At 44.0% G+C, this 27,715-nt stretch overlaps 1 protein-coding gene across 3 annotated transcripts in view; it reads left to right on the top strand.

Moving 5' to 3' along the window:
* The window catches only part of LOC147882622 (Insulinase (Peptidase family M16) protein), a 59,985-nt gene extending 32,619 nt beyond the window's left edge, over positions 1-27,366 (top strand). The window contains exons 11-23 of one of the 3 annotated variants that reach the window (XM_087400356.1): positions 704-809; positions 2,932-3,165; positions 3,439-3,603; positions 3,711-3,860; positions 3,989-4,080; positions 4,370-4,451; positions 4,695-4,778; positions 4,902-5,018; positions 5,123-5,233; positions 5,609-5,689; positions 16,922-17,116; positions 26,635-26,723; positions 26,761-27,366. In XM_087400356.1, the coding sequence (XP_087256482.1) occupies positions 704-809; positions 2,932-3,165; positions 3,439-3,603; positions 3,711-3,860; positions 3,989-4,080; positions 4,370-4,451; positions 4,695-4,778; positions 4,902-5,018; positions 5,123-5,233; positions 5,609-5,689; positions 16,922-17,116; positions 26,635-26,703 (1,486 nt within the window). In that variant the 3' untranslated portion in view covers positions 26,704-26,723; positions 26,761-27,366. Of the gene's footprint in view, positions 1-703; positions 810-2,931; positions 3,166-3,438; positions 3,604-3,710; positions 3,861-3,988; positions 4,081-4,369; positions 4,452-4,694; positions 4,779-4,901; positions 5,019-5,122; positions 5,234-5,608; positions 5,690-16,921; positions 17,117-26,634 lie in introns of all 3 variants that reach the window. The other 2 variants (XM_087400355.1, XM_087400357.1) reach the window with 2 other exon arrangements.
* The last annotated feature ends 349 nt before the right edge of the window (positions 27,367-27,715 follow it).

Below are 27,715 nucleotides of genomic sequence, written 5' to 3' on the forward strand. Positions count from 1 at the left end.
TTCTAGAAAGCACAAAATGCATGCAAAATATGTGTTATTTATCTCTGGAATGTTTTATGTTTATGGAGACCATTTACCTTAACTGGAGGTAATATAACAGCTTAAACTATATCTATTGTTGAGTAACTTCATTGTACCTGCCATTGGCAACTGACAGAAAATGTACATAGACAGTGCCTACTATTTTAGGATCAAGGGCTGTCTTTCTATTCAAAAAATACACCATGTAAAAGGGGGCTTACTTCTGAAAACTATGTCAAGCTGAGCACTTTGATTAGGGAGATGCCAGTAGTTAGCGTGATTACTTAATGGGTTCTGGAAGCTGGGAGTAAAAATTGACAGTACCATCTGCATTAAATGTTGAAGCCTATCAGAAGGTGATGCAGTTATTGAGCTAAGGTTGGACAGCTGGACCGGACTTTTTGTAGAACATTTTTAGCTTCACCAGCTCTGTAACGAGAGTTTGTATCAGGCACTTCTCGTTAAAGCATGGCTTGATGAGCTTCTCTAATTGCAGCGCTGTTTTTATCTTGAAAGGTTGTGGGAGGCCCTCTGCATGTTAGTAAACTTGGTGTTTGTTTACCGTCATTAAGATTAGTGTTGTCAGTTCATGTCCGATAAGTTTGGCAGTGTATGGCATCATCAATTTGTTTAGTCTCTATTTGTGAGCATCCTCGCTTCCTGACTGTGAACTTTCTCCCAGGCATGTTGTATCACAAACAGATTTTCCAGAGTTTGCGTCTACAGAGTTGATTCTTAGCAATGGAATGCGAGTATGCTACAAATGTACAGATTTCCTTGATGATCAGGTGGGATGCTTTTCGTGTCTTTATTGTCAAAACCATAAAATTGTACGGAATATGATTATGGTCCCATGGATTGGTCTAAGTTCTCCTCAAGTGTGTGCTTGCTGGCATGAAACAGGATCTTTGGTGTTTAATAGATGCTTGGTTTTCACTTCCCAATGTTATTATGAATTTAAGATGGATAAGATGGTTTCATGACAGTTCTGTCAATGCTTGGCCACCTCGAATTTATAGCCGTAAGACACATACTTCAGAGTAAACTAGAGTAATGATATCATGAGTTTATCATTATGAATCCAGAAGGCACAAGAGTTGTCAAATTGAGGCTGCATTTGTTGGATGGAGCTACCTGTGTGTAGATGTCCTCAATCGAGACGCCTGAAGGCCCTCTATATGGTTGACCTTTGGAGCCTTGGTTGCATCAAAGGGAAGGGAGCCTTCTGGAAGGATTTCCAGCATTTACTTCAGAGGGTCTCCTTTCTTGGTCCATTGAAAGATTTGTCTTTCGAGCTTAAGGGTCCCTTTTTCAACTCCTCAGCGTCTTACGGATATCAATCTTTTCTTTTAGAGAGTATGACAGCATCTGATTCAGATGAACACCTGCTTATCTTTACTTCCATAGATTGTGGATCTCTTGCCTACTTTAGATCTGCCTTTGGCTGTGGCGTCACTCATGTATTACTTGTTTGTTTGCTTTGACGAAATTCTGAACTAGACAGAGCAGTGGTCTTTTTTTAAACTGTGGTTTCCTGGCTTTTCTCTGTCTCTGTGTGTGTGTGTGTGTATTTGTGTTTGAAAGACAGAAATCATAGTGTCTTTGGAGATTCTACTTTTTCCATGTTTCGCTATTTCCGGATCTCGCTTCGGCAATCCCTTTATGATTGCATGTCAGTTTGTTAGATAGATTACTCTGTTTACTTGTCTTACAATGAAATCTTCTGATATTGTAATTGCATGTCTCCTCTTTGGGGACTTCTTTTTGTAATATAAACATACGTGGATCACACCCAAAAAAAAAGTGTGTATGTATGTGTGTGGTGTGTCTGCTGTTGGTGGAAAGGTCACCTCGCCATCTGTAAGACCCAAATGAGGAGAGCGTGGGGGAGGGAGACCTAGGGCAACATGTGCCCAGCAAAGAAGACTGCCATGTGGACAGCAAAGAGAGGAGTGTACCTGACAAGGAAGGCACCTCCAGGTGGGCAGATCTGAGACAGCAAGGTCTAGAGATTGTCCACAGCAGGAGAGGGCAGGATTGCACAATAACTATAGCAAGTGTAAAGGGGCCCTGAAGGGGCTCAAACAAGTCCTTTAAGGGGGCTTAGAAAGGGGCTGGGCAGTGGGAATGAAGGACCTGTTCAAGGCCTGCCCTCTGCCAACAAAAAGGGGCTAAAGCCAGCTTAAGGGATGGAAAAATTAGAGCAGAGGGATTCAAGGGAAGAGGCTTAGACGGCAGAGAAAACTGTTGGATGCTGTCTCATGTGTTTGTTATCAGTGCAGCTAAATTTTTAATAAGAAGGTTGTACAGCTTGATAGCTTGGATGATTTTGTTGATGGAGGTTAGGGTGGGTTCACACCATGTGCCCGGACATGGAGGAAGAAAATGGAGATGAGGATGGCTGCCGAGAGAGGTGGTTCACACCATCCGGTGGTCATGATATAATTAAAGGCTGCCACATTATTACACTAAAAGTGGCCAGGAATCTTGTAGGTCTCTATGGTAGAGGTTCAACCCCCAACCAGTGCATTTCCGGCCCTTTTCTTTTCTTTGGCCAAGGAGTTGGGCGGCCTACTGCAGGCGGACACTATTTCTTTTCAGGTTGGGGCCCATCTCAACTATTAGTCCAAGTAGGACTAGGAACCTGTTCTCCACTCTTTCTCCATGTCCGGGCGCATGGTATGAACCCTGCCTTAGATTGAGAAGTAGGCTTGTACAATGTTATAATGACTTATCAGCGAAAGTATACAAACTCCTTTGGTTGTAAATTATCAGTTGATTATATTTTTCATTAAAACCTCCAATTCTTTTAGGACATTGGCAGGCTTGCCTCAAAACCTTGACTTCTTTCACATTTTCCATGGTCCAGTATTGTCCGTGATTGCTCTGAAATGTCTGTCTTTGATGCAGGTTCTTTTCAGTGGGTATTCTTATGGAGGCCTATCGGAAGTTTCCGAAAATGATTTCCTTTCTTGTTCAATGGGCTCCACAATTGCTGGGGAAATAGGTGTTTTTGGGCATAAACCATCAGTACTTTTAGAGATGCTTGCTGGAAAAAGGGCAGAGGTTGGAATGAAAGTGGGAGCATACATGCGCACATTTTCAGGAGACTGTTCTCCTTCAGACCTTGAAACTGCCCTTCAGGTTGTTTTCAGTATTTTTGATTTGCATTGATGTTGCTTTGAAAATTTATAATAGTATTTTTTTTTTGAAAAATTTATAATAAAATAAGAATATTCTCTCTGTGGAAAAATTTAAGACATTGCTAATGTGTTTCAAAGAGTGAGAAAAGATTATGTTTCAACAGCTGGAATTTGCAGTAAGATAAACTTAAAAAGAGTGTGAAGATCAAATGTATGCTTTTTATTGGACGTTGGGTAGTTCACTGAGATCGGAAAATCTATATCAAATCTGCAGCTTGTGTACCAGTTGTTTGTAACTAGTGTCATACCAGGGGATGAAGAAGTCAAATTGGTAATGCAAATGACAAAAGAGGCAATACTGGCACAAGATAGGGATCCATTCACAGCCTTTGCAAACCGTGTTCGTGAGTTGAATTATGGAAACTCATACTATTTTAAGGTATTTCTTCTTTCTTGCACAAGGAACTGTGAAACTCAATTAGTTACTTATCTTAGTTTAATACCGTGAATCTTCATACTCACGTCTGCACGATGATTGATTTGCAGCCCATAACAGTGAGGGAGCTCAAGAAAATTGATCCAAAGAAGGCTTGTCAGTATTTTGACAAATGCTTTAAGGATCCCTCTACCTTTACAGTAGCTATTGTGGGAAATGTTGACCCTCAAACAGCTGTACCTTTGATCCTTCAGTATCTGGTATTGGAATGCTGTTGCAGAAAATCTGTTGATATTTCTGCATTCAGCAATATGTGGTTATAGCAGAAGGCATGAATGCTCAGGTATAGTAATCACTTATTCCATGCTTGCCTTCTGGTTTGAACCAGGGAGGAATACAAAAGCCAGAAGAGCCAGTAATGCATTTCCAAAGGGATGAGCTGAAAGGTCTCCCTTTCACTTTTCCAGCAGGTGTAGTAAGGTGCGTTTGACAGAGTTTGATTTAAAAGTAGCAGAAGTTTGTTTTTGGGAAGGGAATTAGCAGTTCAGGAAAGTGGAAAAGAGTTAATATTTTTTCCTTTTTTTGGGGGGGGAGGGGGGAGGGCACACACTTCTGCAACCCCTTTTCTGCCACAGTTGTAGTCCTTATTTGCACGAGTCATAGATTGAGTTCTAAAGTCAGTTTTTGAGAGCACAGGGAGTTTCCCCTGGTGGCTTTTGTGTATCCTATATTCTTGAACTCAAATATGGTTGGATCTCATATATTGCAGGGAGGAGGTTCGGAGACGTATGATTGAGGCACAGTGTTCAGTTCAAATCACGTTTCCAGTTGAATTGAAGGGCCAAAATGTGGTAGAATTTTCTAAGAATTTCTTGAGTCCATCTCTCTTTTATCTTGCATATTCCAGGAATTGAAGATCTCTAATGTGGTAAAATTTATGAGAATTTGAGTTCATATATCTTTTCTCTTGCTTATCTATGGTGAATAGGAGGACCATGGATAGACATGCCTTCCAACTTTAATTTTGAGCGTCATAGAATTATGACTTTTATGTATATTGCTTTGACATTAAATGTATTTTTCATGGCCTAAAGATGGAAGAGGTTCACTTCACGGGGTTCATTTGTAAGCTTCTGGAGACAAGAATAATGCAAGTCCTTCGCTTTAAGCATGGTCAGGTCTGTATGTTTTATTCTTTGGACTTCACATTTGAAGTCGAACATGGTTGTCTTGATCTCTGCCAATGTCTATGAACAATACTTACTTTTGAGTACTTAAGTAAGCCTTTAAGCCTGGTGCAGGTGTACTCTGCTGCTGTTACGGTTTTTTTAGGTGGAAATAAACCCTCAAGGTTTGGAAATGTACGTGGCGATATTGCCATTAGTTTTTCATGTGACCCAGAAAGCTCATGGAAGTTGGTGAGCTCTTAACATTGAACACATGTTTTGAATCCAATGTCTTCGTGGGCCATCTAAAATCTGTGGGCCACACGAGTTGCTATCTGATGCTATGTACTTTGTAGGTTGACTTTGCCCTTGATGAGGTAACAGCTTTACAAGAGAAAGGACCTTTAGATGAAGATGTTGCAACGATTTTAGAGCTGGAACAAAGGACGTTTGAAAACGGTCAGCAGGTATTATTTGAGGAGGCTGTGGGAGATCTATTTCTTAATAGTAAGACTTTTTTTGGGGGTTGGGGCTAGATAAAAGAAGAGCAAGTGACTAAAAGAACTGTTCGCAGAGATTGTTGCAGTAACTTTAAAATCATCTTCCTTCAAAATTCTGGATGCTGATGATGTGGAGATCATAACATGTAGTCCATACTATGCAAGCTGAAGTTTATTGTCTTGACCTTTGATTTTCTGAGTGGACACACATGAAATCGAGACCATGGTTGTTTTGGTTGTGTGTAAGATGCGAATAACGTAGGCTTTTCATGGATATGCAAATTCTCTAGTGCCATCTTGATACTGTATGACTATATGGCAGCCTTTTCTTCTATGGTACAGGAAAACAGCTATTGGCTGGATCGCCTACTTCGTGCATATCAGTCTCGTGTCTACACAGGCGACTTGAAAGCATCATTTCAGGTAACATTTTATGGATTCATGGTAACAGGAGGGTGTATCTCACAAAATTGTTTGTAAATGAATCAAGCCTTAATGTTCTATTGTGAAATTCTCTTGCACCATAAAGGCCTTTTGCACATTGGAATTAGGACAGACTGGAGTTCGATAGGTTTAAGTTTGTTTTCTTTTCCTTGATTAAGAGATGGAATTAGTTGCAAAAACTACGAGTTGCAGTCCCTTTCTGTTGATTCTTGTTAAATGCGAAATGTGATAAGAGTACTTAAGGAGACAAACAACAGGCGGCATTTTTTCCAAAAGGAGAGAGGAGGGGGGGGACTACAGATCATAATTTCGATAAAAGCACTAGAGAAAATGCCTTACTCAAACCTTTTAGGACGTTTGCTGGAAGTTATTAAATGCAAGTGGCACGAATCTTGAACCATGATAGAGACAGTTTGGTTTTTTGACATTATGGTTTCAAGGCCTTCATATTGTCAATGACAACAAATCTGAGTTTTTTTAAACATCTTACTGATGCTCTTCATTTGTTTGCCTCCTGTAATGTTAGGTCTGATTTATAAGAGTGTTGCAAGTATAGGAATCACCCTCATTCACACGCATGCGCGCACGTGTCTATATGCATGCACACATGCACAGATGGACAGATGGGAGAGGGGCTTTGTTACAGAGGATTCAATTTTTAATCTGTTACCATATGGAGTTATATATGAATAATGATGAAACATATATAAATTATGAATATTGGACTTGAGTAAAATTTTTTAATTAAAAAAAAAACCTTTGTAAGACTAGAATAAGTCCAATCATACAAATTTAGATTTTTTGTTGTTCTAAAGACAAAAAATCTACACAGAAAATAAAAGGGAAAAAGAAAGAGAATAAAAAAGCGGAAAACAAAATCTTTTATGAAAAACAAAAGGAAGACATACTTAGCAAGCAAAGCAACACTTATGTCGTCATCAGTGCCCAAGCATAAGCATCTATATTGGGTTTCTAAAGACCCGCGTAGGATTGGAGAATCTTATCCTTGGTGAACACATATATTGGACTATACAGGATTGCTTTAAACAGTAGTGCTTAAAATGAGTTGGAACTTAGAAGGAACTTCTATTTGAGAAACTAGGAGAAAGGGTGACAAGTTAGTGAATGGAGATAAGAATGTCTGAGGTAGAAATAACGAAAGAAAGAAAATTTATTAAAGTCTTCGGAAGACCGATGGGTCTATGAGACTGTGAAAATCCTGATACAACAAGCTGTGGTAGTGGAGCTACTAAACGAGCATCCATACCAATGTAAAATGCACAAATGTAGAATGGCAGTACTAAGTTCTAAGTACAACATAGTCATGTCGATGGTTGACTATATATCAATCTCATCATCATCATCAATATCATCATCATCATCGGCAGCAGCAAGATATCAGGATGGATGAGGCAGTGGAGGCATGAAGTCGGTAATAGAGTGCTGTCGGCCACTCAGAGGTGCGGTCCTGGCACATCTCCTGGTCGTAGCTCTGCGTTTGACCAGGGCTACTGTGACCCCCGTCGGTCGGGCTCCGACTCTAAACAAGGAAGGGATGTCTCCAAGTGTGATCTGTGTGTCGGGTCACAGGCTCCGGGTCACGGTCATGTTGAGGCCTCGTCTCGTGGGGGTCCATGTGATCTAGCTGCAAGAACTCCATGATAGAGCTCTGAGAGGGATCAACCGAGGAAGAAGTCTGCTCCTGTCTCCGTGCTCGGAGTATCCTCTCGCAGTGTCTAAGTGCCTCATGAATGAAACCTGTCAAACACCGCTGCTCTGGGTAGGAGAGGAAACGGGCCACAATCCCATAACTATCCTTGAAGAGGCAGTGGAAACGCCCTCGGATCTCATAGTATACAGGACACCTGAAGATGAAATGCTCCTCTGTCTCAACCTCCTGCATGTCGCACAGTGTGCATATGCGCCTCTCCCTGGGTAGTCGCTTTTCTCTGCCACTCTCGATGCGAATTCTGTGTGAAGAGACCCGGAACTGCCCAAGAGAGATCCTTAGCGAGTGGGGTAGGTAAATCTGTGTGTATCCTTGTGGGTCAATGAAACCCTCCGCTGTGATATGTAAGAAGTGATCTCTGTAGAAGCTAAGCTTCATTGGGAGTTCACTTGGTCCCAACTAGGTCCGAAATGTGTGTAGCTGTAGTAGATCCTCACGGATAACCTGGTTGACCTCGTGTGATAGGAGGGGAGAAAATGGAGCATCCATTTTGTACTGGAAGGGAGGTAATCTATCCATGTGGAGTCCCAGTCGCTCAAACCATCTCTCTGTACGTGCATACCAGCACCGTTGGTCCCCTCTTGCTGCAAGTGCCATAGAAGAGGATAGAGCTATCCATGGTAGCTTGCTATGCCCTGAGGTGTAATCCCCATATTCCCTAACTGGTTACAGATACGTGATGACTTGAATGTGAGTGAAAGGGAGAGAGCAAAGTGTGAGAGCAGGAGCAGGAGAGAGAGCTGAAAACGATAGTTGCAATAGATGAGTGTAATACAACTGAAGAGAGTGATAGGTTTTGTCTAAGTGACAAAACTTTATCCTTCACTAACCGTAGTTAGTGAACTAACTGTGGTTAGGGAAAAAAACCTCTAAGTGAGGGAAAAGTGCCCCTAACCTACTTATTACATTACATTGGTCACTGCTAAATTATAACAATAATTCTAACACCCCCCTGCAGTGCCAATGTCATGTACAAGGAAATGATCAATCACCAAAAGGAGATAAGTTTAGGGCACTGCGAAATGCCTCAAACTTTTCACGTGGAAGTGCTTTGGTGAAAATGTCTGCAACATTGTCATGTGTTGACACATAGATCATACTGATCTCTCCTGCATGCAACTTCTCTCTGACGTAGTGATAGTGAACCTCAATGTGCTTCGTGCGAGCATGAAACACATGATTCTTTTCCACTGCAATAGTACTCTGACTATCAGTGAGAATTGGAGAAGGACCCTCCAATGAAAGATGAAGATCAGCAAATAAACGACGCAGCCAAATGCATTCAACTGTCGCTGTGAAAGCTGCCCTGTACTCAGCTTCACATGAAGAGGTAGCCACTGTAGATTGTTTCTTGCTCAACCAAGAAATACAAGCTTTGCCCAAAAAGAAACAATTGTCACTTGTGGACTGCCTAGTGTCATAGTCTCCAGCCCAATCTGAGTCACTGTAGGCATGCATCTGCAAGTCACCCCCCCTGGGAAACATCAAGCCAAAAGACTTGGTACCTTGCAAATAACGGAAGATGCGATTTACAGCCTGCCAATGCATAGTCTTAGGGCTGTGCATATATCTGCTCACATGAGAAACTACAAACTGAATATCAGGTCGTGTATTGCAGAGATAAATGAGGCATCCAACAGCATCTAGAGCAGCCAACTGAGAGTCTGAAATGCAAGACAAGAAGGCATAGTCGTGCTCCACAAAGTTGGCTGTAGCTTGCTCATTGTCAGATGCATGAGGAGCTGAATCTGAAACAGCCATACCGGAGCTGTTTTTCTTTTCTTTTGCAAGCCTTTTCTTGCATTCTCCAATGTAGTGACCTGGCTTTTTGCAGTAATGACATATTCCCTTCTTCTTGGGCTTACCTGCATCACCCTTAGCCTTTTGAGAAGGCTGTCCTGAACCACTGCTGATTTGCTGATGTCTTTGCCTGTCCCTTTACTTTAGGCTTGAATTTTGAAAGCATGGCATGTTCACTTGCTCGTGAAGCCATGTTTTTCCTGGTCTGCTCTTCCTGCAATAGAAGTCCTATCAACTCGTGAAAATTGAGAGGATTTGCACCCCCCCTCAACGACAAATTCAGCGAGGTATGAAAGCTGAGATATGACTCAGGAAGAGAATTCAGAGTAGTGGTAATCATCTTTTAATCAGGAATGATCTCATCAATATTCAGCAATTGCTCTCGTAAATCCTATAGCTTTGTGAGGTGCAGTGACATGGAGTCACCCTCTTCCATATGTGTATGAGAGAATTCTCTTTTCAAAAAAGACACCTTGGGCATCATTTCGAGCTGCATACATGCTCTCCAAAATATCCCATGCTGCCTTTGAGGTCTTACACGATCGGATATGCGGAATGATGAATCTTTTCACTGAAAGAGAAATACATGACAAAGCTAAAGCATCACGTGAATCCCATCTCTTCTGCTCTGGAGTGGTAGGTATAACTGCACCAATAACTTGTGCTGCAGCTATACCCTGTGCACGACCTCTGCCTCCTCCTTGCTGGGGAGGGGTATTAGCTGCCACATTTGTTGGCCGGATCTCATCCCCATTTACATAGTCCCACAAATTACGGGAAATCAGAATATTGCGTACCATAAAACTCCAGCTTATCCTCTTGTGAGAGACCACTGAATTGGAAATCATTTTGATTTTGCTGGGCCATGTCTGAGAAAGAAAATACAGCAAATGCAAATCTGAATTCCCTTGCTGGGATTGGAGTGCACAATTCCCAAAAAATACAGCCAAACACTGGCTAAAAAATGCAATCAAATCTCTGTAATGTCTCTGTCAAAAATCTGCCAGAGCATCCAATCTCTCCCAAAACCTGCCAAAAGTGCTTCAAAACACTCACAAAAAGGAACTGTGAACTGAAACTTGCAAAATTGCTCTCCCAACACAAAAGCCCGAATTTGTGGCTTGAAATTGCAACCAGAAAGGGGCAAATGGTCTAAAAGCCCCAAATGTTGCACAAATTGCTCTCTGCCTGCAAAAGCCCCAAATTTCATTGCAAAATTGCAATGTAGTTGCAAAAGCCCCAAATTTCTTCAAGGAAATTGCATCCAAAAGAGGGCAAATTAACTGAAAGTCCCAAATTTGCAATTTGTCTGCCAAAGCTCCAAATGTGCTCCCAAAAATACAGCCAAACAATGGTTGTATGCACAAGAGCCTGACAAAACTCTTTCCAATATCCTCCTGCAAAGAAAACCCTGCAAAAATGCAACTTTCCAAGCCCACCTACAAAGTGACCTTCAAACTGTATGGAACTTTCGGTCCGGTCGAATGCAACTGTACGGAACTGTACAGTGCATCCTGTACGGTCAAAATCCGTGCACGTGTACAGATGTACGGAATCTGTACGGACAACTCAGCACAAGTGTACGAGGTGTACGGACAGAACTTGGCGAGGCTGTACGGCGAAATCGTACGGAAACGTACGGATCTGACTGGCAGTTTGTACGGACGACGAGCTGATGGCACGGGCTTGTACGCACGGATGGGCTACAGGTTGTACGGCGCATGTGTACGGAATGTACAGGCAGAGTGTGCGCCTTTGTACGGAATGTACGGAAGCTGCACGGGCTGACGCAATGGTACAGGGATTTGTAGGGGCTGTAAGGTGACGTACGGACGAAACTGTACGGCGATCTCAGACGGAGCTGTACGGCTGTACGGACGGAGCTGTACAGACTGATGCGCAGCTTGCCTGTGAAGATGCACGTACGGGATGGACTCTTCCAAGCTTGGAATGAAGAGTGACTAGCGAGTAGACTGAAGGAGCTTAGCAAGTGCAGGTGATCGACTTGCCCTGATACCAAATGTGAGTGAAAGGGAGAGAGCAATGTGTGAGAGCAGGAGTAGGAGAGAGAGAGCTGAAAACGATAGTTGCAATAGATGAGTGTAATACAACTAAAGAGAAAGAAAGAAAGAAAGTTTATTAAAGTCTCCGGAAGACGGATGGGTCTATGAGACTGTGAAAATCCTGATACAACAAGCTGTGGTAGTGGAGCTACTAAACGAGCGTCCATACCAATGCAAAATGCAAAATGCCAAAAATGCAGAATGGCAGTACTAAGTCCTAAGTACAACATAGTGATGTTGGTGGTCGACTATATATCAATCTCAGCATCATCATCAATATCATCATCATACCCAGCAACAGCAAGATATCAGGATGGATGAGGCAGTGGAGGCATGAAGTCGGCAATAGAGCGCTGTCGGCCACTCAGAGGTGTGGTCCTGGCACGTCTCTTGGTCGTAGTTCTACGTCTAACCAGGGCTACTGTGACCCCCGTCGGTCGGGCTCCAACTCTAAACAAGGAGGGGATGTCTCCAAGTGTGATCTGTGTGTCGACCCTCTGTCTAAGCTGTCGGGTCACGGGTTCCAGGTCACGGTCATGTCGAGGCCTCGTCTCGTTGGGGTCCATGTGATCTAGCTAAAAGAACTCCATGATAGAGCTCTGAGAGGGATCAACCGAGGAAGAAGTCTGCTCCTGTCTCTGTGCTCGGAGTATCCTCTCGCGGTGTCTAAGTGCCTCATGAATGAAACCTACCAAACACCGCTGGTCTGGGTAGGAGAGGAAATGGGCTAAAATCCCATAACTATCTCTGAAGAGGCAGTGGAAATGTTCTCCGATCTCATAGTACAGAGGACACTTGAAGATGAAATGCTCCTGTCTCAACCTCCTGTATGTCACATAGTGTGCATATGCGCCGCTCTCTGGGTAGTTGCTCTGCTCTGCCGCTCTCGATGCGAAGTCTGTGTGAAGAGACCCGGAACTGCCCAAGAGAGATCCTCATCGAGTGGGGTAGGTGAATCTGTGTGTATCCTGGTGAGTCAATGAAACCCTCCGCTGTGATATGTAAGAAGTGATCTTTGTAGAAGCTAAGCTTCATTGGGAGTTCACTCGGTTCCAACCAGGTCCGAAAAGTGTGTAGCTGTAGTAGATCCTCACGGATAACCTGGTTGACCTCGTGTGATAAGAGGGGAGAGAACGGAGCATCCATGCTATACTGGAAGGGAGGTAGTCTATCCATGTGGAGTCCCAGTCGCTCAACCACCTCTCTGTACGTGCATACCAGCACCTCTGATCTCCTCCTGCTGCAAGTGCCATAGAAGAGGATAAAGCTATCCATGGTAGCTTGCTACGCCCCGAGGTATAATCCCCATATTCCCTAACTCGGTACAGATATGTGATGACCTGAAATGCAGCATCTAGTTGTAAAGGGGGTGACCCAAACTCAGCCTGAATGATCTGGTGAGGAACGGATGACTTACCACAAATTATCCGTGATAGCATGAGAACCTGTAGCCGCTCCACATGGGCCCACTCTGTATCCGACAAATCTGGCCCCCAACAAGGACTGCCGTACATCCCCGCTGGGCGAGCCAAGGAGTCAAAAAGCAACCCCTTGGTGCGTGGATCCTGAAAGTGTGAGCAGAAGCACTGCCTCTCTAGCCTGGCCAATGAGGCATACCCTCTACTCAAGCGTGCCTGCATCGTGGGCCTCATAGCGAAGCTCGGTCCGGAGAAGATAACCGCAATGATGAAACTATGTCAACAGATGACCCCGCAAATGTGAATTGCTCCTGACGCATGATGGCTCGAGATGTATTGAAGATCATGACCTTGGTTTTACCCAGGTTGACCTTCAAATCATGAGACTCACAAAAGGACTGTAGTGCATCTAGGTGTCTCTGAAGCCCCTTTGCTGAGGAAGACAAGAGAGCCACGTCATGTGCATAGAGCAAAATCTGGATCAGCGTGCCTGCAAGAGAGCAACCTACACCCCCCTGTGTCTGCATCACTGTCTCAAGCTCGTCAATGTAGAGGCCAAACAAGGTAGGCGACAAAGGACACCCTTGTTTGACCCCGATGGTACTCATGATCTCGTCTGTCCGCCCGGATCCTACCCGAACTCTGCCAGAAACTCTCTCGTAAAGTGCCATGACAGCCCAAATGATCTCCTGGTCATAACCCAAGTCCTGTAGGCGCCGTATGAGGCGGGCTCTCGGGACTGTGTCAAATGCCTTGCGAAAATCCACAAAGCGACAATAAACCCTCTGCTTCCGTGATCTCGCCTCCTCGATGATACATCTGAGCGTCAGAATATGGTCCATGGTTCCATGATCACGCTGGAATCCGGCCTGTCCTGCTGCTCTAAGTCCTCGACACTCTGCAAGTCTGCTAACCTCGGAGTCAAGTACTGATGCATAAATCTTGGACATGACATGTCCAATCATAACGGTCCTGTAGTTCTCCGGGCTCATGGGATCCCCTGCCTTGTGGATGGGTGAGATAGTGTTAATGGTCCAAGTGTGTGGAAATCTCAAACAAACCGCTTCATTAAAAGGCTTTGCTAAGATCGGGGCTAGGAGGTTAATCCCATATGCAATGAACTCCCTCATGATCCTTCGCTCGGCCATTATGAAGTTTCATTACAGCATCCTTTACCCCTCCTCTAGTGAAGAGGGTGCAGGATGCAGGAGAGTGATAGGTTTTGTCTAAGTGACAAAACCTTATCCTTCACTAACCGTAGTTAGTGAACTAACTGTGGTTAGGGGGAAAAACCTCTAAGTGAGGGAAAAGTGCCTCTAATCTACTTATTACATTACATTGGTCACTGCTAAATTATAACAATAATTCTAACATTGAAATGCAGCATCTAGCTGTTAAGGGGGTGACCCAAACTCAGCCTGAATGATTTGGTGAGGAACAGATGGCTTACCACGAATCATCTGTGATAACACGAGAACTTGTAGCCGATCCACACGGGCCCACTTTGTATTCGATAAGTCTGGCCTCCAACAAGGGCTGCCATGCATCCCGGCTGGGCAAACCAAGGAGTCAAAAAGCAACCCCTTGGTGCGTGGATCCTGAAAGTGCGAGCGGAAGCATTGCCTCTCTAGTCTGGCCAGTGAAGCATACCCTCTGCTCAAGCGTGCCTGCATCGCGGGTCTCATAGTGAAGCTGGGTCCGGAGAAGATAACCCCAAGATAAGTGCATGATGAAACTACCTCAACAGGTGACCCTCAAATGTGAACTGCTCCTGACACATGATGGCTCGAGATGTATTGAAGATCATGACCTTGGTTTTACGCAGGTTGACCTTGAAATCATGAGACTCACAAAAGGACTGTAGTGCGTCTAGGTGTCTTTGGAGCCCCTCTGCTGAGGAAGACAAGAGAGCCACGTCATCTGCGTAGAGCAATATATGGATGAGTGTGCCCGCAAGAGAGCAACCTACACCCCCTTGTGTCTGCATCACTGTCTCAAGCTCGTCAATGTAGAGGCCAAACAAGGTAGGCGACAAAGGACACCCTCGTTTGATCCCGATGATGCTCATGATCTCGTCTGTCCACCCAGATCCGAACTCTGCCTGAAACTCTCTTGTAAAGTGCCATGACAGCCCAAATGATCTCCTGGTCATAACCCAAGTCCTATAGGCGCCGTATGAGGCGGGCTCTCGGAACCGTGCCAAATGCCTTGCGGAAATCCACAAAGCAACAATAAACCCTTTTCTTCTGTGACCTCGCCTCCTCTATGATACATCTGAGCGTGAGAATGTGGTCCATGGTTCCATGATCACGCGGAATTCTCGCCTGTCCTGCTGCTCTAAGTCCTCGACACTGTGCAAGTCTACTAATCTCGGAGTCAAGTACTGAGAACTTGTCAAAGAAGAAAGCTCTCAGTCTATCATTGACTAGGAAGCCTTGAACTTGACGTACATCGGAGATAGTTTGAAGGAGGTGCTGAAGTGGAGTCTTCACGATGGGTGCATGCTAAAAAAGGAGTGAACATACAGCGAGGTGTTCTCTTTGGAAGGGCTAAGCATCTAATTGTGTGTCCAGATATCATTGATTATTCCAGTCTTCTGTTGGAGTAGCATGATTAACCAAGCATGTACATGTGTGACACAACCATAGCCAGGTCTTATGCATTTTACAGTGGTATCAGGGAAAAGCTAGAAGCAAGATTCCCTCAGGTACAGAGCTAAGCAGAAGCAAGGCATTTTGGTGGGAATTTTTCTTGATTCCTTTCCTCTCTTATACCTTTTTCATGAATATTTGAAATTGCAATGTGGTAATGAAGACATCTTTGTTACCAGTCTACGTAAAGAGCAGGCTGCTGTCTACGGAAGAGACCTCCAATCAAAAGCCAGCCAGTTAGCCTAGCCAATGACTATCATTGAAGGCCAGATTTGGATCTCAATCAGGTCTAAATTGGGGCTTACTCACTGGGAGCCAAGTGATTGCAGATCAGGGACCAAGGAGCCATTTACTGCTCGTCCATGGTAACAGGAAATAAATCATCTGTTGCATGTATAGATATCCCAAACAACCCCCCCCCTCCCTTTCCCCCGCATAAAAAAACAAAAAAACCACCACCACCCACCCCCAAGCCTGCGCGTCCCGATCTTTCTGCTGCTCTCGGCTGTGGACCTTAGTCCCCTGTTGTTTCTGCTCACATCCCTAAGCAGAAGCCAGATGCCAGGGAAGTTCATATGCATCCTTGCGAATAGGAAAGCCGTTTAGTGGAATTAAACCTTTGTGTACATGGCACATTTTTCTAAAAAATCCATTGTTTTATAGACTTGTGTAAATTGATGAGGTCAATGTTCAGTCTTGAGGCTTTGGAGTTTTGACAGTGGTCGTCTATTCTAGAATACTTTTAGTGCAATAGGATGCCATTGGACTCTTTTACATTGATAATAGACTTTTTCACATGTATCTTGAATGGCTTATATTGTAGTTGACTTAGCTGTGTCAGTGCTCCCCTTCATTCCCTTCTCCTTCGAACCTTTAAACCCACCAAAAAGAAAGAAGTAATATTTGTAAAAACGACACCTTACAAATGTATATAAGAATGACACCTTATAAGTGTATATGACAAAATGAACCAATGGTGGTATTGATTTTTTCCCCCCCTCTTCAAAAAGATTTTGTTTGAAGCTTTCTATGAATTGATCTTGTACTATTCAATGTGCAATCTCGTTTGTTACTATTCTGGTAAACAGATTAGGTGTTGGCCCTAATGTGTTGATCGTGATGCACACAGTCTGCATGTGGGTGTGCACACTAAAATTGTTCACCTGCTCACACACACAGGTGTACCTGAATAGAGACATCTTTAATTGGTCCTATTTGGTGGGGGATGCTTTTATGGTAGGGTACTCGTGTTTATGTACTAATGGGCATGAATCCCATGATACATTTTGTAAGAATCTATTGTTTGTCCTTTTGTTGGACTCAAAGTTAGATTAAGGTGACTATAGAATGTGGCACAGAGAGTTAGAAGCACAAAGTATGATACATTTGACATTTTGATTTAATTTGTGTGTTTTTGTGGACTCAATACTACTGCAAAAACTTTTTATTTTACACCATGATGTGGAATGTCTGTAACGCTTGTTCTTGCTGTGTGGCAGTAAAACATTGTGAATGAGAGTTGGAAAATGGATTGATAATGGATTTTACAGGTGCAAGATGAATGGCGCGACTCAGTTCGATCTATTTTAATAGCCTCTACTATGCAAGAGGCACTACAAAGGATCTTACCTTTACCTTGTAAGAATCAGCACACTGCAGTCGTTTTGATGCCACAGCTTCCTCAGCTGCAAAGGTTTCTGGCCTTTGTTCTTGCTGCAGACAAGAAACTGGGTGCAGAGGGCAAGGTAATGTTAACTTTGCTTTTTCTGAATGTGCTTACATTGTACTGTATCTTGTTTTGGGTGAAGTTATTGTTAGAAATGACCCAACAGAGGGTATGCACAGCGGAAGACTGATAGTATTGCCCAGGAGGTCACACAGTGTGGTGTGGGGTGTGGAATCACAAACTTCTTAAATTTATGTGCAAGCCAGTAAATAGACAATGCTTAGAGACAAATATAGAAGCAACTCTTTATATTTCCGTCCATCCTCAAAGTAGGACAGGATACAATACCAAAAGGTTCTCCTACTAGATGTCAAGCACTTCTAGATCTCTGAGCCCGTGTGCTCCACCTCAAGCAAATGTAGACTCTCTGTCTACAGCGATCCTCTCCTCCTTGCTGTCTGGAAACCAGCCTAGGTGGGCTGCCACTCAAGCTCAGTCTGCAGCTCCTTTAGGGTCTCCTTCACCTTCTGTAGATAGGCCCAAGGATAGCCTTCTTGCTGCTCCTGTCTGCTGTCAGAGGGCTGCTCCAGATGATGTTGATCACAACACCTTGCTGCCCTAGAAGACAGCCAAGGTCCAGCCTCCAGGGAACTCAGTCTGCAGCACACCTTCCACTCTCCTTCACCCGTAGTGTGAGGCCCAAGGGAGTGGCTTCTGGCTGCTCCTGTCTGCTCCTTTCCTGCTGAACTGTTGGATGATGAAATGAGGCCTGAAGCCTCTCCTTTTATAGGGCACAAGGCCCCCTTGAACCAACCGACCAGCCAGCCCTCAATGGGCCGACTGGCTGGTCTGCTAGATTGGCTGGCCAACTGACCTGGTTGGCTCAGCCCAACCAGCCCTACAAGGGCCCTCTTGCTGGCCCATCTGTACCCGCCTGGCCACATGGCACTGCTTCACTGGCCCAGGCCATATGCGCCCTATTGCGGGCCTTCCTGCAGGCTCCAGCCTGCCCTGTTTGCAGCGCCATGGTTGTGCCTCTCTGCTGTAGCATCCTTGCCCTAGAAGACAGCCAAGGTCCAGCCTCCAGAGAACTCAATCTGCAGCACACCTTCCACTCTCCTTCACCCCTAGTGTGTGAGGCCCAAGGGAGTGGCTTCTGGCTGCTCCTGTTTGCTCCTTTCCTGCTGAACTGTTGGATGATGAAATGAGGCCTGAGGCCTCTCCTTTTATAGGCACAAGGCCCCCTTGAACCAACCGACCAGCCAGCCCTAAATGGGGCGACTAGCTGGTCTGCTAGGTTGGCTGGCCAACTGACCTGGTTGGCTCAGCCCAGCCAGCCCTACAAGGGCCCTCTTGCTGGCCCATCTGTACCCGCCTGGCCACGTGGCACTGCGTCACTGGCCCAGGCCATATGTGCCCTATTGCGGGCCTTCCTGCAGGCTCCAGCCTGCCCTGTTTGCAGCGCCATGGTTGTGCCTCTCTGCTGCAGCATCCTTGCCCTAGAAGACAGCCAAGGTCCAGCCTCCAGGGAACTCAGTCTGCAGCACACCTTCCACTCTCCTTCACCCCTAGTGTGTGAGGCCCAAGGGAGTGGCTTCTGGCTGCTCCTGTCTGCTCCTTTCCTGCTGAAGTGTTGGATGATGAAATGAGGCCCGAGGCCTCTCCTTTTACGACCAGCCAGCCCTAAATGGGGCGACTGGCTGGTTTGCTAGGTTTGCTGGCCAACTGACCTGGTTGGCTCAGCCCAACCAGCCCTACAAGGGCCCTCTTGCTGGCCCATCTGTACCCACCTGGCCACGTGGCACTGCGCCACTGGCCCAAGCCATATGCGCCCTATTGCGGGCCTTCCTGCAGGCTCCAGCCTGCCCTGTTTGCAGTGCCATGGTTGTGCCTCTCTGCTGCAGCATCCTTGCCTCTGGCCAGGCCTATACCAGTCCCGTATGCATCCCGTACCTTCTCCGTACTGAAGCGCCGTCTATCGTGGCTGGAATTCCTCGTGTCTGCCCGGTACATCAGGAGCTCCACGACTTGCCAGGTACCCTTCTTGCTAGCCCATTGGCCATGTCTGGATAGCTGCCCACATGGCAGCCTGTGTGCTGCCCATGTGGCAGACTTTACCTTTTGCTGTGTGCTGCCCACATGGCAGCTCATGTGCTGCCCATGTGGCAGCCCCAATATTCCCTTGTCTACCTCCCCCATGTTCTCCTCATATGGGGGCTTACAGATGGGGAGGTGACCATTCCAACAGTTATTGAAAGATGCAGATTTTTTTTTGGGGTGGGGGTGTGGCGCTTGGGGGGAGGGGCTTCCCTACACATATTGATTATGATAGAATTTCCCTTCACATGATATTTGCTAGGAAAACAGAAAATAAAGTTTTGTAAGCAACAGAAGCTCTTGTTGATTGCCTATCTTTAGATTTCAATGTCTCTCTTAGAAGTTTAATGAATGGAGGATTTTCATGCGCTATGTTATGATTAAAAGACTACATTGCATCTCTGCTCATTGACGGTAGCGTAACTTTCTCATTATGGTCAATAGCATCATCCAAATGTTGCTTCTCTTCTAGAAAGAGTGCTCTCTTGGTGTGTACATGCTCGGCAACAACAGTTAGCCAAGCCGATTGATGAGGACTCTACTCATTGTCTACTATGATCTCTTTCTTGGCTTGAACAATTCTCACTAAATGCATTTGTAACCAATTCTTGAAAGCGACAAATCTATCTTCCTAAAGTCAGCTGAAGGCAATGGTATATCATCGATTACATTTCTGAAATAATTCTGAAATGAAATAATTCTGAAATGAAATAATTCTTCACAAACGTAATATTATCTATCGTTGTGGCCTGGATGTACATTCTTCTTTTGAGACAACACAGGTTATCATTAATTATAACCAATGTCTTGTAAGACTATCAACCTAATTTACATTCTATTACGTCGTCATGCATTGTTCATGGATGTTTATGGGCTAGTTTGTAATGCTAACCTTAGAAGATCCAATAGTGTTGGAAATCAGCGATGCAAGCTAACTACATGAAATGATAGCATGCAACACGTAACAACTCGGAATCGACACGTTAACCGGTACAACAGTATTCAAAGCTTTCTCTGATATCTTGAAATAACTTAACATGGCTTGCAACCCATAATTGAGCCTGTAGAGACGACTAGCTCGACACCTTCTATAGCTAATGAAGTCACACGACTAGAGGATCTTCTGCTCATGCCTATAGGCCGTGGCGCAGGTAACATAGATGACAAAACGACTTCTACAAGGGACCCTATTGACACACTAGACTAAGACAAAGAGAACCGCCATAGCTGTCTCCTAGGATTACCTTCCAACAATTGCCCTTGCGGCCGAAATGGGGAGGGTAGAGCTACATTATCCTGTCTACAAAAGATCACAGTAAAAATGGTGTCCACGAAAGGCTAGAAATAAAGCTTGCTACTAGGAGAGAGTTGTCTACAAAAGACCAAACGACATATCGTTCTACTCAACTCCCTTACAAAAGGCCATTCACTGTGGCTTCCTACAAAAGGACCAGCTCATAGTAACACCCTAAGTGTCCACAAAGGACCAAGAAATTTCAAAACGTATAATCTGCATCGGTGAAGCCTTCTATCTCCACCAGGGCTGCGCCTTCTTCCTTGTCTTCAACTGCGTGTGCCTTCTCTTTACCTTTCATTGGCTTCATCGCTTCATCACGTTGTTCGGTGTAGCATTGTGCCTCCAAATGGCCTCATACAAACTTCGAATAGTGTCTCGAGAGTTTGAAGTTCTGTGCTGTTATCGAGGTGGTGGAAATATTCCGGTCCCATAGCCCTTGCCAAATAGCCAATAGCTTTTTCATCTTTTGCCTCCCATGCTGGGATCTTGTTTGCATCATGTGAGCGCTCCTTTGGACTTGTTTTCAGTTCCTGAAACAACTCCCCAGAGTCCTTTCTGCATGAACAGTAAGCGAGTCGCAATTTGCCACGTTGGAAAGTTTCTACCATTGAACATGACCACGATCCCTCGAGATTTCTCCTTAGGCAATGTATCCATCTCCAAACCTCAAGGGATTCAGCTGTACTTGGAAACAAGCCTCTGCTAGCACTTCGAGCGATGTCCCGACTCTTCTGAACCTTCTACTTTTGCACTTCGTGAGACTTAAGGGCACCTTGTAACTCGGGTTCTTCAACATGCACATCGTCTACACCTTCAAAGCATCGACTACCTTCAAGCTAGCTCTGATACCATGTTGGAAATCAGAGATGCAAGCTAACGACATGAAATGATAGCATGCAACACGCAACCACTCCACACATTAACCAGTACAACAGTATTCACAGCTTTCTCTGATATCTTGAAATAACTTAACACGGCTTGCAACCCAAAATTGAGCGTTAGGAACGACCAGCTCGACACCTTCTATAGCTAAGGAAGTCACGCGACTAGAAGATCTTTTGCTCATGCCTACTGGCCATGTGGCAGGTTAGATAGATGAGAAAACGACTTCTACAAGGGGCTCTATTGACACACTAGACTAACACAAAGAGAACCGCCATAGCTGTCTCCTCAGGTGTACTAACCTCGTTGGAGCTCACAAGAGAAGGGCGACATCTTAGAGAGAGATACACACACACTAGGCCTGCGCAGGCTGACAAAAAGAAGCAAGAGAGACTTGTTCATCCGTGTTCATAGGAGCTGGAATCTTTGAGAGCTGCCAACCGACTCGACCACGACCACTTCATGAAGATCTAGTGCCACATAGTAAACCATGCAGTAGTGAGCCAATCATATACTCTTTGATTGCATGGTCCAATCAAACAACTCGTCTTACGCCACCCAGCCAATCACGTGCAACATAGTAATGTTAGGGCAATGGATGCCTCCCCATGAGGGTTACCTTCCAACAAATAGGTGCTGGAGCAGCGTGCATATCAACAAATACACCTCCATACTTTGATGCAGATGGCACCTACACAAGACAATTAGGCCCAAATAAGGCTCATGGAACATGAACAATATCATATTATAGAAATGCATGGTTTTCAATGATTCATACCATTACACCACTAGATGAACCAGACAGAGTGGTGAATGTCGTCGCCGCTGTAGTCTCATTCTACTTGAGGACGTGTCTTGCATTGCAGAGCATCTAACCTATAGAGAATTTACCAATGTATTCAACAACATATTTCTCATCTCTTTCCCCATTGTTCGTGTAACTGTAACAAAAATCTTTACTTCAGCTCTGATGCGGCAACTTTAGTTACCTTGTGCTCATTGTCCATAAATTTTTACGTAGTCCTATTGGCACGTTTCCTAGATTTATGTCCCGACAAAAGTGGATTAGTAGAATTTGTCATTGGATTTGCCTGGTAACAGGATTTTCTGACTAGGTTAGTGTGGATAAGTGGAGTTTTTGGTTAAGAGTGCCTTATTTATATATAGGTTTACTTTTTCATCTACAGTTTTAATTTTTTAGATAAACACTTAAATAATTTAATATATAGATTTAGAGTTATGAATATATATATAAATGTATGTATGTATTATATATATATATATATATAGCAATCTAGTGAAAACACTACTAGTACATAAGCAACTTTTACATCCTCCCTAGAAATGATTTACCATACATAAAGAATATTGTCCATACATTATTGTCTCTGCATGTGGGGTCGAAAGATAAAATTTTTCCTCCTCTTCTCATTGCCTGAACCCAATCTTGTAATTAGATCCAATACACTTGCCATTTTTTAATTAGAGTGAGCCACAAAAACTTGGTAAGATCTGTGCTGAGACGTAGAAGTGACTCCTCTGCATACACGTATTAGCAGCAGGTAGAACTAAAGAGATGTAGATGGCTGTACCATCCATTTTGTATTTGAAGACCCCACTTTTTGGGGTCTTATTTTAATTTTTGTTACATATTATCAGCAAACCTTTCTGCCCTATGTGCAATTGGGAGCTTAAAGTTTTGTATTCAGTATTTGACTCAATCCCTCTTTTGTGGTTTGTAGCCTGTAGCCTGTATTACAGTGATATGAATGTAGATAACTCTTTACCAGCATCACATTTTTGAAAATGGTATGTGTTTGTTGCTTCTTGGAGGGGCTAGTAGGGGTTTTAGCATTTGGGCGAGTATGTTTGGGAGTATGGTATTTTGACCTATGAAATACCACAATTTTGCAAAAGTTTGGCAGGAGAGCATGTTGCCAATGTGCCTTCCAAGACTAGTTTAACTAGTCAAAATGGAAAGAAATACTTGGTAAAGAAAATCAATCAGCCAATGTTATAATTTTGACGTCTGCCAAAGATAACAAGATTTGCAATCTTGTCAAACTCTTCACAAACTACAGAACTGGGGAGGGGATTGTCAGCATTATGCGATAAATTATTTGATGAATTTGAAAATGTTTTAGCCATCAGAACTCAACCTTATTTGCCCTCTCTGAGCTTCACTTTGTACCCCTTTATCTTATGCCTAGGCCTGCTGCCCCTGCTTCCTTGCCCTTTTGTGGTATATCATCATTCATGAATGATCCTTTCTTGTTCTTGCAGACACTGTCAAACCTGCCTCAATGTAGACATTTTAAAATCCCCACATGACGGCTTTCACAACAGCTTGGTCTTTGTGTGAAAGACCAGATTCTTGGCTGTAGCAATTTAATGCTGACTGTTATATGTGATGGGGTAAGATGCTTGCATGGTGGAGTTGCTGAGAGAGCAACCTTTGATGTATATTGCTTGGCCAAAAGCAGCATCCAAAAAGATTGTGGTGTTTTAAATATTTTCGTGCATTTTCTTTTGTTGGTCTGACCATTTAGAAACTTGTGAAATGCACTAGAGGCACAGTGCATTTCACAGGGCACAAGAAAAGTTTCAAGTTAAGATATGCTACAAAAGGGTAAGGAAACCTACGTGAAAAGGAGACATCACATTAAAGGGATCCTCGTAGAGGGAGAAGATCCTTCACATTAAGGGTTGGGGTGAAACCGACCTTCAATAAATCAAAGGGCAGTAAAACTAACAAGTAACCAGCCAAGACTGTTACAATAACAATTCAACAAATATACAACTATCAGATTGGGAGCCAGAGTGCCCTTGCACCAAGACAGAGACGCGGATTGGCCCCAAATCTTGGCGCCCCTTTTGGCATTTCTTTAATTAAGTGAGAGACCCAGAATTCCAGGTTACATAAAGGATACATTCCTTCTTACATCTGGGGCATTCCGCATCCCATTGGGCATCCACATACCCCCTTACTGTTCACTGCTCTCACCACTCCTGACAGTAGGTCTTCATCCCTAATCCAAGAAGCTTGCACACAGCTCGGAACTGTCACTAGTAACCACACTTGGCCACACAGTTTCCCATATCTATCACCAGTGCCCAATTAGCCATCCATCTCTTCAATGCAGAGAAAGGAAGTATACGTAAGCTTTCTCAACTATCCAAGCTGCCACTACCTAGAGTCTCTCACTCTATAGGCAGCAAATATCCTGATACTTCAACTTGTTTCCCATAAGAGAACTGGCATCACAACACAGCAAACACTATGGCAGTCACACCCGTACCATCCCTCTATGGGTTCTAGGGATACTTTCCATCTCACGCATGGATTCCCGTGTACCCATGATGTGCCATTAGCCTAGCAACCACTGCCTACATGTGATCTATCTCCTAGAGAAACCAAAAACATATTTCTCCCAAACACTGGCCCTGCTAGGCCTCGCTCTCACACCCCAGTGACAACAGGCATCTACATCAGTGCTAACACCTGCATAAGAACCTGGAGTTGTTGCTAGCAGCCCAAGCGTGGTCACACAACTCCCCAAACTGCCACAGGTGTCTACTGCCTCAGTGAGATACCTAAGCAATGGGTGAGAGCATCACTGGCCTGCCCACAAACTTCAGAAGCATGAATTTGAACTGCAAAAATCCAGAGTGGACCTCTCTGCCGACTAGACCTCTCCAAACATAGTTCAAAGACCAATGCAATCACTGTTAAGCATGAGTGAACTTGTAACCAGCCCAGAGCTCAAACCAAGCTCATCCACGAGCTAATGCAACCCAGTCAGTCTCAATGATGCATTATCATGCCTGTACTTCAGCATAACCTGACCGTACAATAGCGAAGTCCAAGAGAGAAAGAAACGATGGAATATAACCAGCCCCTTCCAGAGCAATTCATGGCCTGTGAACTTGGGCTTGTGAGCAGCTAAGACCTCTATCAATGGAGCTAACAACCTGGGAGACTCCTTAGCCATTGTACAAACAACCCACAACTCCTTCACTACTGCCGTACAAACAGCCCAAGACCTCAACTCTCAGCAGCCTTGGAGACCGTGACTAGTCCACTTACCAACCTATATACGTATTCTTGCCCACGACCTGCTCACAGCTCCGTAAGTACATCGTACGGCTGTTCCGCACATAGTCGTACGGTACAACCACGAAGATGTCCTGCTCTAGCCAAAGATTGTGTTCAGACCGTACAGCCCGTGAAGCTGTACCACCAGCTCGCCACTTTTTCACGAAGGATCCTGTGCCTCTCCTTTCTCTACTGCCTTGTCAACATTACCAGCTCCAAGACCTTTCAATGATCCAAGGCATGAGGAAATGCCACTTGGCATCCCCCCCTTCGATTGCCCCTTGCCCCCCGCTCCCCCTCAATTGCCCCTTGTCCCCTCTAGTGGGACCTTTTTAAGACCCAACCAATAACCTCTAAGGTTCTTTGACCCCTCTTGGGCCTAAACCTCTCATTTCCCCCCAAGGCATAATTCCCTAGGGGAAAAACTTGCACATCCACACCCCGTGGACTTGCCCCTTAGTTTTCTAGGGTCCTGCCCTACAACAAGTATAAACTCACGCCCTTGTGACACGGGGCCTGGAGAGAGACAGTTTCACTGTTCAAGTGGCGAGTCTCCATTCACCTTTCAAGTAGTAGGTATTCTTCATTCATTGGCACATACTGATCAGTATATTAAAAGGAAAATGGACAACACCATGGTATCCATTGGAGAGGAGATCTATGAATGCAAGGAGGAAGTTGAATTGGACCTCAAACGGTAAATATTTATATAACTAACAGCTCAGAATAAATAAGAAAATAGGCTAATCCTGAAGTCCAAATAAAATTTATGTTGGAGTTTTAATATTTGAACCCGAGTTATTGTTATATATCTTTGTTTTTTGTTTATGGATGTGAGAGCTGGCATGCTGCATTCCATGTTTCTTTACAGTTGCTTCAACACCTAAGGGATTGCATTCAATGTTTTTAATGCACTTTCCTCCTGCATCTGTTACCCATTCTTCACTTTATGATTAAAGCTGTTTAGATTATTAAAAAAATAAGGTTTGGAGATGTGGACAGGGTCTTCCTTTGGAGCATTGTGTGATCGATGGCAGCTATGGTCAAATTCTCTCTCTTCTTCTTTTGTGTGTGTGTGTGTGTACTTGGTGGAGGTGGGGGAGTGGGGGAGAGAGAGAGAGGGAGCACAAAGGGAATTTTGGTTGCAGGTTTCCTGCTGCCTGCATGAGTTAAAATTTTTTCTTTAAAAGAAAAAGAATATTAAAGATTTTTGTGCCATGTACAGGTGGTTTTAGTGGCTGCAGGAGCACTTGTTCTTGGTGCTGTTCTATGGAGATATACACGGAAATCGTGAATCAAAAATTGAAGTAACTTGTAGCAAGGAAGCAAAGCCAAAACACATGTTCTAAAGCAAGCCAAAAAAAGTGTCCACAAAGATTTTGATTGTTTCACATTTATTTTCTGCCATTGATGGTACACTATCTTCTCAACCTTCTTGTGTATCATTTCTATAGAGATTCCAGCTATGGTGAAGAGATGCTTTGGCTGGCAAATTATCCTGAAGTAGTGTAGAAGAGTGCCCCACCTTTCACCGCGGACTAGTAGAATATGAATCTTTTACCTCAATTGAAGTGGGATTGTACAAGCTGAATTTTTACATGCTTTCAAATGTAGAAACCTTTTGGAGGCATATTGTACAAGGCCTTCATTTTAGGCCTTGTTCATAATAAGGCATCAATCAAGGCAAGTGTCCTCTTCGATTCATGTAAAGCCATTTTGTACCACTGGCTCCTTAGTAGCGGTTGAGCTGTTTAACTTAAAAACATGCATTCTACAACTATACACCAGCGGCATTAAGGTAATCGGGCTTGGAGAGGTTTCTCTCGTTGTAAAGGAGCATTTGGAGCTCATTTTCAGTGTTCTTGAATGAGCTGTGATTTGAGTAGAAACAGCTTGAAAGCTATCATGCGTCTTGCAATAAGGGGAATTTTCAATATTACATGTATTAAGATCTTCTGCGGCGTAAAGTCTCTCTTTCCCTACTTATTCCATGAGACTATAATGGCTAATTTTTTGGCTTAACATGTCATCCTAAGCATGATGTAGAAGAGCATTGTGGTTTCTATAGGATGAAGATTCACATTATAGAATTTAATTATTATAAAACCCTATGGTTCAGGTTCTGGCAAGTATTCATGTTCCAAGTAGTCCTTAATAGGGTCAATTTTTTCATTCCTTATTTTTAAAGACGCCCTACTTTACACAATTAAGATTTTTCTCATTTCCTCTGTGTTAACCTAGATTTCCACTATTTCTTTTCATTACTTGAGACTTGCCATTTTGACTATTTCTTTTAACTTCCACTA

The sequence above is a fragment of the Dipteris shenzhenensis genome, chromosome 29, assembly GCF_047967505.1.
Source record: "Dipteris shenzhenensis isolate YYH24624 ecotype China chromosome 29, Dip_SZ_1.0, whole genome shotgun sequence".
NCBI lineage: Eukaryota > Viridiplantae > Streptophyta > Polypodiopsida > Gleicheniales > Dipteridaceae > Dipteris > Dipteris shenzhenensis.